The sequence below is a fragment of the Sinocyclocheilus anshuiensis genome, unplaced genomic scaffold, assembly GCF_001515605.1.
Source record: "Sinocyclocheilus anshuiensis isolate Anshui unplaced genomic scaffold, SAMN03320099.WGS_v1.1 scaffold1426, whole genome shotgun sequence".
Taxonomy (NCBI): Eukaryota; Metazoa; Chordata; class Actinopteri; order Cypriniformes; family Cyprinidae; genus Sinocyclocheilus; species Sinocyclocheilus anshuiensis.
Window position 1 is genome coordinate 407,342 of NW_015557171.1, and position 13,297 is coordinate 420,638.

The 13,297-nt window shown below is 37.1% G+C and overlaps 1 protein-coding gene across 1 annotated transcript in view; it reads right to left on the minus strand.

Moving 5' to 3' along the window:
* Nucleotides 1-1,684, minus strand: part of LOC107678350 (transforming growth factor beta receptor type 3-like) — a 72,727-nt gene extending 71,043 nt beyond the window's left edge. The window contains exon 1 of the mRNA XM_016473571.1: nucleotides 1,589-1,684. Within this exon, the coding sequence (XP_016329057.1) occupies nucleotides 1,589-1,684 (96 nt within the window). The remainder of the gene's footprint in view (nucleotides 1-1,588) is intronic.
* Nucleotides 1,685-13,297: the final 11,613 nt, after the last annotated feature.

Below are 13,297 nucleotides of genomic sequence, written 5' to 3' on the forward strand. Positions count from 1 at the left end.
TATTTATTTATTTATTTATTTATTTATTTATTTAGGAATTTGAAAACTTACCAACAAAAGTCATGTGATCAACAAGTAGAAACATTCATATTTATGAATAATTCATGAAATTTTAAAATATAGTATAATTGTTTTTACCTTAAAAAAACCTTTGAAATTAACATTCCTTATAACTTAAAAAAAAAGTTCAAATAAAAAAATAAATAAAAAAAGAGTAAAACAAAATGTATTTACAGCTGATAATAATCACACCTCTAATTACGGAGCTAATTTAGAATTCTACATGTGTAAAAGATACCTATATTTACAAATTTTAAAAAATAAATCACAATCAATCAAGCTAATAAAATGCTTATAAAATATCATAATGAGGAGAGGCACTGTACTTTCTGTTTTGATACACGTTTAGTGTGCGTTTAAGGTGTACAGAAAATGTTAATTAATTTTATTTGATTCTTACACCATGTGACATTTTTAGAAAATGTCTGATGATTTTTTTTTACTATGAAACATTTAAAAAGTTTCTCAAAATCATATCAAATTTTTATTTTTTTACTTTTCTATATCTGATCACTCTTATTTGTCACTGACACTCTAAAACTGAGTTCCCATTTGCTCTTGCGTTGTAGCCTACATCTCACAACAAATTTTAAGCACAAGAAAAGCTGCATATTTCAAATGTGCGAGTAGACAACAGCTATAAAAATCATGCTAGACAAAGCTTTTATTTATATCATAAATAAAATACAGTTCACTGAAATGCCCCTAAGACTCCATTTGCATTTATGGTTGACCCCATGTGTGGTTTTGACCCCAATGTGGAAACCCTCGGAAAAACCTCTCATTCTTCTAATCCAAACTTTACATTCCATTCCCTCCTCGCCTGCATTCTGTAGTTCTTTTTTAGTAATGTTAGCGCCAAAAACATGACTACAGCAGCACTGTGGACGCCTGTTACTTCTTATCAGAATTTGTGCTTTTTATGTCTCCACCCCACTGATAATCACACAGTGACTGAGAAAGCCGTGTTTTTCTTTGGATGGCCACAATATGTGGCCTCACTGGTATTTGAACTTTCACACACAGGCTCTTTTGTTCAGAAAAGATGGTGATAGTGAACTGAGCGAAAGGATCTAGAAATAGAGAGCTGTTCAACATGGATGGTTGGATTAATTAGAATGAATAGTTTATACAGATTGTTCCTATTTAGTTTGAGCTTTAATATTCATTTATAGTATACACAGATATTTAGCAGATATTCAGACTATGTTTATTTTGAATGTCTGCCAGATACTTGGCAGAATGGCTTCTTGGATTGAGCCTGCGTTATTTAGAAGCATGCAGACAAATGTCTCTGGCCACTGGCTCATGTTTTGTTTGTCGTTGTTTTTTCCCAGTGTTTTTAAGAAGGTTCATAAAATCTACTTTTAATAAAATGACTAGTAAGTGAAAATGAAAATATGAAAATATATACTTTTGCACTTCCCTACTATAGAGATTTGTGGATTTGGGTTCTGTCACTTCATATGTTCCCAAATCTCTTCCAGATTCTGAGGGGGCGTTTAGCTGGTGTTTTGTTGCTCTATACCTGGGCCTGCAGTCTCTGACGGGGCCCAGTGGGCCAAATATAACCTGCTGATTTAGGGCCTGCAGTGGGGTCGAAACCAAACTCCATTCCAGACATGGTTTGATTAGCTACCGCTCAACACTGACCTGACAAACAAGCACTGCCTCATCACCTTCAGAGCTTTATTACTGACCCTCTTCATCTGTCAGGCTGACCGATCAGCTACACTTCAATTTGCAGTCATTCAAATAAAAATAACTTCAATTCCTGTTTGTTCAAAGCTTACTGCATCAAAGGATCACAATTATGATACTTTTATGATGTTTTTTGTTCTTTGGAAGCTTCAAAATTTCTTATCCTGTGCCCAAAAAAAGAGTAATGATTGGTAATGATTGATAATGTTGGTGAGTAAATGATGACTATTTACTTTTAAACTCTAAGAGGTCATCCACAGTTGGCCTTTTATCTTACTGATCTAAACTTGATTCTCAGGCTAATACTATTACACACACGAGAACATATTCTCACGACTTGATCAGAACAGCCAGTGTTGAATTATTCACTTAACAAATTAGTCAATTAAACAATCAGACAGTGAAAACGTAATCTGCTAATGACATTATCTTATATCCAGTCAAAACACAGCTACAAAAAGTCTCACTTTGATGCAGTTACTCAATATGTGTGAGAGAGAACATCTTAAATGATCTGCATATGAAAACTTTATGTATTATTACTTGCAACTGAAACACTGATATCTCATTTTATTATTACTCTTGAGAGCAACATTCAGGTCCAGAAGGAATGCAAATATGTTTATGGCCGAAAATCTAACATCTTGTTGAAATGTCTTATGACTTTTAAGACCCCAATAATTTACTGTACATTACTAATGACTCAGGGTAATGGAGACCTCATCTCCATGGTAAGAATGGACATTTGATGTGAACGCATGGTCTTTTAACTTTCTTTTGTGTGTTCCTATACATAAGATCAAAGGCTGTCACATTTTCAACTTATGTCTTAAAAGGTGCTCAATAGCGCCCCCTATGTAGCTGCAATGCAAACTTGATAAGCCCCTTTGAAAACTATGTTACCAAATTGCGGACTGGATGTAGTAATTTATAAATTAATTTACTGTACATTGTAATGTAATGTACATTATTGAGTATGACTATGGATAACAGAGACCTCATTTTGGACATCTCAAATGGGACATTTAACATAGATGTGCGATTTTGTGGCCATCACTTGTATTTATCTGTCCACAAGATCACAGGCTGTCACATTTTCTCATGGTTCGAAGAGTAATCAACAGAGCCTCCTACGCAGTCTCAATATGTCTTTTTATGAAGTATGTTGCCAAATTGTGGATTTGGTGTTGTAATTTACACAGTAATTTTCTGTAGATTACTGATTATGACTAAGGGTTACAAGGACATCATCTACATGCAAAAAATGGTTGTCTCAAATGGGACAACTGATGTCGATGTTCAGGCTCGTGGTCTTCACTTCTTTTTATCTATCCCCAAAATCACAGGCTGTCACATTTTTTATCTTATATGGTTAAAAGGTGCTCAATAGAGCCCCCTATTCTGCTGCAAGCAGCCCTCAATAAACGTCTTTTTTAGGACTGAAGGTGCCATTTGGGACAAGATCAGTTCGTACCTATTCCAACAAAACCGAATGAGATGAAACAGCCATAAACTTTGCCATTTCAAGATGTCTGTTTTAGAGGAAGCAGATGTGTTTGTGGATGGAACTTTGATGTGTTTATGTGCTGCTTTAAATGACAGGTAGTTGAGCTACATCTCAAGTGAGCTCTGACTGAAGCTCAGAGCTGCGTAATGAGCAGCTCCCCCGCAGATGTGGGAGGACGCTGGAGCAAATAAGAATGTTTAGCAATAAAAGTGTGGCAATAATCATAACAGCAGGGCCTTTGGAGAGCAGAGAATGGAAGATATTACAGAGTGCTCACCACAAAGGGTCTGGCAGACACAGTGTGGACTCAGACGCATAAGTAAGAGACCCTCGATTTTCCTTCCACTGGATTTTTTTTCCATTGACTTGACTCTCTGTACTCAGTGGAAAATTTTCAATAAGCATCTAATATCTACCCAAACCTCCCCCTTGGATCAATCGGAGCAGACATTCACAAACAAATCTATCTGCATGGAATGATTTTGAGTGGAGAGGGAAAAAACAGATAAATCAATCAATCAATTTGTTAAATAATTAAAGGGTTAGTTCACCTAATTTTTTTTTATCATTTACTCACCCCCGAAGACTTTCAATTATCTTCAAAAATAATTATCTTCCACATAAAAAAATTCTGACGCTTCAAAAAGTTCATAAAGGGATTGTAAAAAAAAAAAAAAGAGGTTTGTTCTCGTGCATCAAGTACAGTTGAGCTTCCAAAATTTTCACTTGTGTTTTGAAGATGAATGAAAGTCTTATAGGTTTGGAATGACATGAGGGTGAGTAAATTTATATTTATGGGCTTTGCCCAAAGAAAGTAATGTAGATAGTTATAAGGCGAGGGGCTCAAGCACAGACTCTCCTAGTTGTAAAAATCATGGAATTTCAGAATCAGACAGAAACAATTCCAAAAAAGTGAGTCATTTAGAGAAGGCACAAACACAGTCGCTCCGCCGTTCCAAAACTGCTCCAAGGTGAGAAGCAAATTACCTTGGCTAGGCATGAGCTAAAAACCCAGCTCTCCAGGGTGAGCTCACATACTCCGCATCACACATTGGCAGTGCTGGGAATTGGGAGTGTTGATTAATCCCACATCGCACAGGTTCTGTGAAACACCATCTGCGATGCTGTAATGCATCTGTAATGCATACTCTAAACTGCACAATACAACATGGTTTACAAAGGATTTCTACAGAGATTCAACACCATGCACGCTCACTGAGAAATGAGTTCATTCTTAATACGGCATGTACAGAAGGCATACAGACGATTAATTTAACTGCAAACACAAACAAAAAAAATGGTGCCACTGAAGAAGAAGTGGCTCTTAAACCTTTTTGTCCTCAACTAGGAACTACTATCATTTGTGGCTGTGTGGTGGGATGTTCTTTCCATAATTGCTCAACCAGGAGTGTTGTCCTAGGCCTACGTTATAACTATGTTATAGCTTACAACCATACAATTTTTGACAAAATTTTAGAGACAGCCCCGTTCTTACAGTTTATTTATTTATTTGTTTGTTTTTTCTCTATTTTTTATTTATTTTAATCTATTTGATTTATGTATTTCATAATGTATTGTAATGCACTGTCATTTTAAAATTAAATTAATTAAATTTTAATATTACTTGTGGCTCTAACAATAAAGCCAGGATTTGATGGCATAAATCTGCGGGAATACTTGCATTAAAGTTGGCATGAAATAAAAATTAACCCTATCTAAATGCATGTTATTAATTTTGTAATGAACGATTCATCCATGTTTCATTTTAAGTATTTTTACCTCTGACCAAAAATGTCAAAAGTCAAACGGGACTTCTCTCATTTAGTCAGCTTAAACTCTTCTCTTCTCGTATTCATCTACCTCCATTTTTGAATGCAATGCCCACATATCAAAATCCAATCAGCTAGCTACGACATCAGCAAAAGCACTATTGCAGTGGAAAACACATTACAGCTGGAGCCTCCTTCAATCTCAGTGTCACTAATGGAACTGCTGCTGAATTGCAAACAGAGTTGTTAAACTGAGCAAAGCCAGGCCTCAGAAGAGCGAAGCAGTTGAGATGATCGTGTTTTGAGAGATAAAAAGAAATGCATGGCCAGTGTGAAGCCCAGAGTGTGAGTCTGGACCTGATTTCACAGGCCGCTGCACTAACCGCTGTCTGATGGTGTTGCGGGGGCCCATCAGGCCTGATTGAGTTACAAAGAAACTACAAGCTCTGATAGGAGACAGCTGCACCTCCCCATACAAACACAGCACAGAGGCTAGCATTACTGCAGGGGGTGATGGGAAACCGATCACACCATGTCATTTAACACACCAGCAACCTACCATTCAAATCAACAAATCACCCTCAGTGAGAACAAACAATGTGAGCAAGTTCCTGTCTATCTGTCTGTGAAACCTTCATGATTCCTGCATTCTCATGTAAAGCATTAATAAATCAACTCTCTATGTACCGTTTATCGCTCTCTTTCTCTGCTGACAGCAATTCCCTGTTAGAAGGAAAGGGTGTTGACTCTATTGATAGAGCTCATTATGTGACTGATAGTCCTCCCAAAATTTCAGTTCACTAAAACATCCTCTAATTAGATGCCAGATAATGCAAGATAAGCAAAACATAACAGTCACAGTGTTCCCTTTGACCATGCGAAGGTTTTGGGGAACGGGAGCAGATGGGTGGGAAACAGGGAGTTTGTTTAGTAGAACGATAGGCAGATGTTATGGAATCATACAGGGGAAAATGAGGAAACCGACAAAGATGGTGGTTGGAAGACTAGTCCATTTTAAGGATGTCAAAAGTACTGGTACTTGGCTACAAATTTGAGACTAAAATAAAAATCAGTCTTTCTAAAGTAAAAACCTTTCTACTGTATGGGTAGTATAAAGTACCAATTTGGTTAAAAAAAAAAATATATATATATAAATATATATATTAATTTTAACAATTATTTGAAAAAGAGTGGATCTCATTTGAATTAGAATTACTGAACCGCTTAAAGGACGTTAGTATTTTCGTTTTCAAAATTGCTCTTGAGGATAGAAATATCATTGCCACCGATAACAACTATTGATATTTTGGCATTGTGACATACTATAGAAATCGTTTAAAAGGGAATTTTAACTATGAAAGCCATTTGGCGCCTCATATAACAAAAAAAAGGAATTTTATTTCTCGCAATTGCAACTTTCTTTTACAACTGAGATTTTATTTTCTTTATTTGCGACTGTCTCACTATGTCACTTTATTTCTTAAAATTGCAGCTTTTTCTTGTAATTTTGTTTACGTTTCTCATAACTGCAACTGTATTTGTCACAGTTGTGATATTATAGCAATTTCTGACTTTCATATTATATTATATTTCAAATATTGTGGTGTTACACTGTTAGAAAATATGGTCAAAATGTACTTTAGAAGTACAACAGATTGTCAATGGTGCAGTAGCCTTAAAAAGACAACCTTGTTGAATCTAGAATCTACTACTACTGCGAATGCAATACAACTGCAACTTTATTTCTTATTTGAAACCGCACCTCACTGTGTCTCAGATACAGAAACAGTCTTTAACTACACATATATACAAAGGCTATTTTTACTAAACGCAACAAGAAAACATTTCTGGAAATAATGCAGTGTTTGCAGATTCTCTGTGACTGTGTCAGAAAAACACACTGTTAACATTGCTTCGTGAAGCAGAGATTTGTGCTGTCAAGAGATTTTCTTGTAAATTTGATAAAATCACTGCCATGTGTCTGTGCATGATCTTTCCTATGACTTACAGTTTGACTGCATTCTATTTGAAACAATGTAGAGCTATGTGAATGTTTGGCACTGTTCTAAATATAAATCTGTGGGTGTTGTTTGACTGCATCTTGGTTCTTTCTGGATGGCTGAAAGAGAATAAATGAGGTAAAGATTGTGGGTCAGATCAATCTGTTGAGTTCTGTTATCAGCACTGCTCAGTGATCTATGACCTCTCAACCTGAAGCCCCTTTAGTGCACTGTGATGTCTATTTGCCTGCGTCTGAGTGCACAAACACACAGATATATCTACCTCATCAGCTCTCTCTGCAGACATATCAAAGCACATAGGCAACCGATAGCAATCACACTGTGTGTTTGTGTGTACTTTTATGAATTTGGGGGCAAGTTTGGATGATAAATCTGATAGCCCTAAGCCTCCTGATGTGTCTTATCTGACAATGTGCACAAACACAAGCTTGACCTCATTAAAGAAGACCACAGACACAGGTTCCAATTTTGATGAACATGCACTTTTTTGCCTCAGTGCACAGAAGTGAATTTACAAAACAGCTGCCAAATGCGTGCAGTATTTTAGAACAAAAACCTGTATCATATTCACTTAATTCCCACAATCCAGTTTAACCAGGCACTAAATATGCTAAAATTTTCACTTCCAGTTTTCAGCATCAACACATCCCCTTTCTAAAATTACAATTTTACAATTTTTTTTACAATAGACAATTAGGCTTATTATAGATTCATATTACATATTTGCCTTATTCAGAGTATAAAAATTCTATTCTTAATGATTATTTTTGTTTATTTTTCCTCTTAAAATATCTAAAAATCCATGATAAATCCGTGATAAGTTTACATGAGAAAATAAATTAATACTTATTTTTAGAGATTTGTGACCTTGAGTGTACTATATTTTGTTTTAGTGCACTGATTAACTCACTTGTTTTAAGTTTAAACAATTTAAAAAGATGGCAAAATACACAAAACAAACTTAGGGTGCTTTCACACCTGTAGATCGATTGCTTTGTTCCGAAACAGGGATTAAAATTATTACAATGTTGCTTTTTATTCTTGGTGCGGTTCGATTTCACATGGCAAAGTTTCTAAACGGACCAAATTTGTTAATACACGTCACGCGCGAGTAAACTGTTGTCTCATTGATCAAAGTTCCACGGTTTAATTTTCCGGGATTCCACTGAGCTGTCACGGCTGTCATCCGTCAGGATGGAACGGCAACAGCTTCGTGGGCTTATTGTTGTTTTTTTTTTTGTTTTTTTGTAGCTGTCCTTATATTAATTTATCATTTTGAGCAGGAGTCCAGGATTCATCGGGAAAACATTTTTAAAATACACCTACTAGGCAGAAGAGCAATAAGACGGCGTTATAAAATGAAAAAGTGAACTTTTTTATTTTGAATGGCGAAGACGTGCTCACCCACAGACATTCACAGGTTCATTTTGAAGTATTAGCAAAACAACAAAGCTAATGCTTTTCACGGAACTTGCGTAATTACCCATTATACATTGTGATTTAGCCTGGTTCGTTGGTTCGTTAGATCGGATTGCTTTCTCACTACAACCGAACCGCTCCAGAGTTCGTTTTCAATCGAGCCGAGACCACCTCGTTCAGGCGATCTCGGACCGATTGTTTTGGCGCGGATTCGAGTGCGACTGCCATGTTCACATATGCCCAAACGAACTGAGCTAAGGGGGGAAATGCGGCAGGTTCCGAAACAACGGGCCAGGTGTGAAAGCACTATTATATTCAAGACAAAATCTATTAGAACCAGTCTAAATACTAAATGCTGTATGCCGTTTTGCTCCTAAGAAGTAAATATATCTTCTTTTAATGTTTATTGTAGATATTTTAACATAAAATATTGTTAAAATTAACCAAAAGACTTTAGGACACAAAACTCTAAAGAGCCATTTGATGATGAAAACATTGTACTACAAATAAATAAAAACTAAACAATTTTATTTAAAATATTATATTTGTGCTTATTTTCTAATTTGTCAAATGATGAACAAGTATTTTGTCTATTTTTGCGCTAAAATATCTAAAAAAATAAAAAAATAAATACTTGACAAGGTAAATTTACATATTTTAGCTCCCTCTCTATTCTCTCTTTACATGTTACCTCTGGGCTCTATTCTACGAAAACATGGTGTGTCTTTTCATTTCTACGCAGATGACACTCAAATCTATCTACCAATCAAGAAAAACAATTCCACTGCGATTACTTCTCTTCTGAAATGTTTAGAGGAGGTTAAATCATGGCTAGCCCAAAATTTCCTCTTCCTAAATGAAGACAAGACCGAGGTAATTGTTTTCGGTCCAAATGATAACTCTCAGTGTATAAGCCCTGAGTTAGAAAGTTTATCCGTTTTTAGATCCTCGCGGGTGCGGAACCTAGGTATTCTAGTCGACCAGCATTTAAAATTTGATAAACATATCTCTTCTGTCATTGGGTCCAGTTTCTATCAGCTTCGTTTACTGTCTAAAATTAAAAACTTTCTCACTCCAAAAACTCTAGAAATGGCTGTTCATGCGTTCGTTACGTCTCGTCTAGATTACTGCAATTCTTTATATTGCGGTATATCTAAATCTCAAATTGCGCGTCTTCAGCCTGTCCAAAATGCTGCAGCCAGACTTCTTTTAAAGTTTCGTAAACATGAACACATCACTCCAATTCTTAGATCTCTACACTGGTTGCCGGTTTGTCAGAGAATAGACTTTAAAATTCTCCTCTTTGTATATAAATCCCTACATAACCAAGCTCCTGTCTATCTATCTGACCTTCTTTACTTCTATTCTCCGTCTAGAAGCCTACGATCCTGTGACCAGGCCTTGTTGGTGGTCCCTCACGTTAGGCTTAAGCGTAGAGGGGAGCGTGCATTTGCGGTGGCAGGGCCACGACTCTGGAATACCCTTCCTTTAGAGATTAGAATGGCCCCTTCTTTGTCTGTTTTTAAGTCCTTGCTAAAAACTTATTTGTTTTCCTTAGTGTATTGACTACTGTGATATGGTCATTTTTAAACATGCGGTTTTACATTTTTGTCTGGTTTGTTCTCTGTGTATGTGGTAAAATTGCTGCTCTTCTGGAAAGCGCTTTGGTCAGCCTGGTGGCTCTTGTATATGTGCTCTACAAATAAAATGAACTTGAACTTGAACTACTTTTCTGCCTGAGGGAATCACAGAGCCTGTGATTGGTCGCCGATCTGTCGTTTGGATGACGTCTTTTTGGGAGATCCCTCTGGTGAATGGAGGTTGCCTTGTGACGTAGGAGCTTCGAAAAGTCGGTTGCCTTAGGCATGGAGAGTGATGCTTGGAGTTCTTCTAAGGGAGTCTGAGTTTGCAATACTTTAGGCTTTTGAAGATCTCTGGCAGTCACAAAGTTTCAACGAAATGTTTGAGTTCTGGATGACCTGATCGCTTGATGGTGCAGCGTGTGTGCGCAACTTGGAGCGCGATTTAACACAAAGATGAAAAGGCACTGAATCTGTTCGGACATTGGGTTTTTGATCCAGCTGCATAAGTCCGTCCCACAGGTCGTTGTTCCAATCAGATATTGGCTGCAGGGCAGGGCCACGCCCCGCAAGGTTCTTCTTCATGCATAAATTAACATGATGCTTCAATTTATCACATGGGAACATCCTTGCCAGATTTTATTAATACTTCTATAAAGTTTCTTAACAAATAAAATGAACTTGAACTTGAACTACATAAGATATTAATACTTGTTTTAATACTTGTGCATTTTTGCTCCTTAAGTAAATGGATCCTCTTTCAAAGATATTTAGATACTTTTAATGTGGAACATTTCATATCTTTAAAATATTAACAGAAAGACTTATTAGAAATTAATTAAACAGTTATTTTTTGCAGTGCACAAAACTCAGTGCTATTTTGCCTGGTGCAAACATTGTGCTATTACTGCAGATAGAGAGGACAAAACGATAAAATGATGATCAAATGATGGAGAATAGCATTAGAGACAATGTAAATTGTTCAAACTGATTCTCAGGCTGGAGATGGTGGTGTTGTCACTGTCCCCTTCACCTCGTCAAAATTTCATGTTTGGGTTTGCGAGGCTCCAGTCTATCTAAGAATTCCACCTGATAAAACAATCATCCGCTCTGCCTCACGCTGAGCCGCGGCCAAGAGCTGGCGTTTGATGTTTAACTTTCGCTAAATTGATTAGACAAAGATGGCCTGTGAGTTAGATTAAACTGGCTTGGCTTTGTTTATTTTCAGCCACGCTGTGGAATCACACTCTCTGAGAGGGATAAGAGACACGGGCTATCCGCTGTTTGCTCTCATGTTGCTAAGAGAAAATTATGTTTGTTTGTCAAAAGATAGAGTGTGATTATTTTTATGACGCAGCCAGTTTTGACAAGGGAAATGCCACACCCTGTAAATGTCTGATAACTCCCATGGCTCTGCACTGTACCGGACGGTAAAACACCAAAAGTATTCTGATTCTGGTTTACAAAGATTAGACAACAACTAATATCACATTTACCACATGATTTCACCTGTTATCATGTTAATATAACTTTAGATAACTTGAGTCCTGACCACAATTTTTTTGTCTAAATGTTTGCATTACTGATACGTATTCATCTGCACAATTACTTCAGCTCTTATAGTTACTAAGTTCTAAATCAAGATTTAATCAAGTTCTAAACTGGCGAGTCAAGACCAAAAATGCTAACAAAAACAACAAAAACAACTAATCAAGTACAGCTAAGACTAGCAATAATCCGATTTCTTGGCCAGGCTGATTAATTAGGCCAGAAATTTAGTTCTGTTTTCATTTGTTTGTGAATAAATGAAGTGTAAAATAATGTTTCTTTTCATTTCAGCGCATTTGTGTACAACTAATTTGCAATCAATGAATTATATGGTCATCTACCATTCTGCTTTCTAGATACTGCTATCACCATCAGCCATTGAAAAATTGAATGCACAGTTTGCCCTCATTAATACATACAGTATCCATTCAAAAGTTTGGAGTCAGTATGTTTGTTTTCTGAAGGAAGGATCATGTGACACTGAAGACTTACAGGAATAAATCATAGTAACATATATATTAAAGCTAAATGTAAAACAATTATTTTAAATTCTAATAGTATTTCACTGATGTTGATCATAAAAATGCAGCCTTCGTGAGCATAAGAGACTTCTTTCAAAAACCCCAAACATTTCAACAGTAGTGTATGGGTTAAACTTGCAACCAAATCTGTGTCCTGAAGCAAAACCAGCTGAGAACCACTGCTAGAAACTCCTCCAGCTGGTATATTTATTCACATTTTGAGTAGTGCATCTAATCTAGTGTATTGTGCCATAGAGTAATTCTTCTCTTATCGGACTGCAGAGTTCCTCTCCAGAACATACACTCTTGTCCCCACTGCTTGCTGGCCTTATCACATCTACTGCCACAGAATGAACGCTTTGTTTCCCCTCTCTTCGAGACGCTCCAACCGTCCACACGCACACACACATACAGGCTTGCAGGCAGAGAGAAGGATTCTGGCACTTTGATCTTTAGGTCACTGCGGAGACTTATGTGATCATTGCAGTTTTGTTCATTGAGATGAAGGAGAGAGAGTTAACCTGGAACTAAAGGATTACCGCCCAAGCGGCCTGTGTCAAAACAGAGCCATTCTCTGCTGCCTGCCGCAGGAGTATCAGACTACCACCTTCCACCCAGGCCTTTGTGGAGGTGGCAGTGATGGAGGGAGCAGATTGCAGGCTTGAAAGGGCTTCTCTGACTGGGCTGGTTTGCCGTCTGTAGCAAGGCTTTCAGTGCAAGTGCATTTGAAGTGGAGAGAATCCGTCTCCCTGAACTCTGTAGATAAGGACACCGAGATCCAGGGAAAGATCTCATTTCTCAGCTCTCACAGTGAAGGAAAAGCTGTCTTGATGTACAGGGCTGCAGGGATGGCCACAGACACGGCTCTTTATCAAAAGCGTAGAAGGAAGACTCCTTAATGAGTCAGGATCTTACTGCACTGCCAAAAGAATATTCCACTGCATCGTCTAACGTCATCCCAACCTATATTCTGAGAAAAGCCAATGTGTTGTAACTAATGCATTCCACTATTAAGACCCCATGAAATTTTTGTTTATGTCTGTTATATTTAAAGGGATAATTCACCCAAAAACGAAAATTCTGGCATTAATTACTCACCCTCATATCGTTCCAAACCCGTTCTTCAGGAACATGAATTAAGATATTTTTGATGAAATCTGAGAGCTTTCTG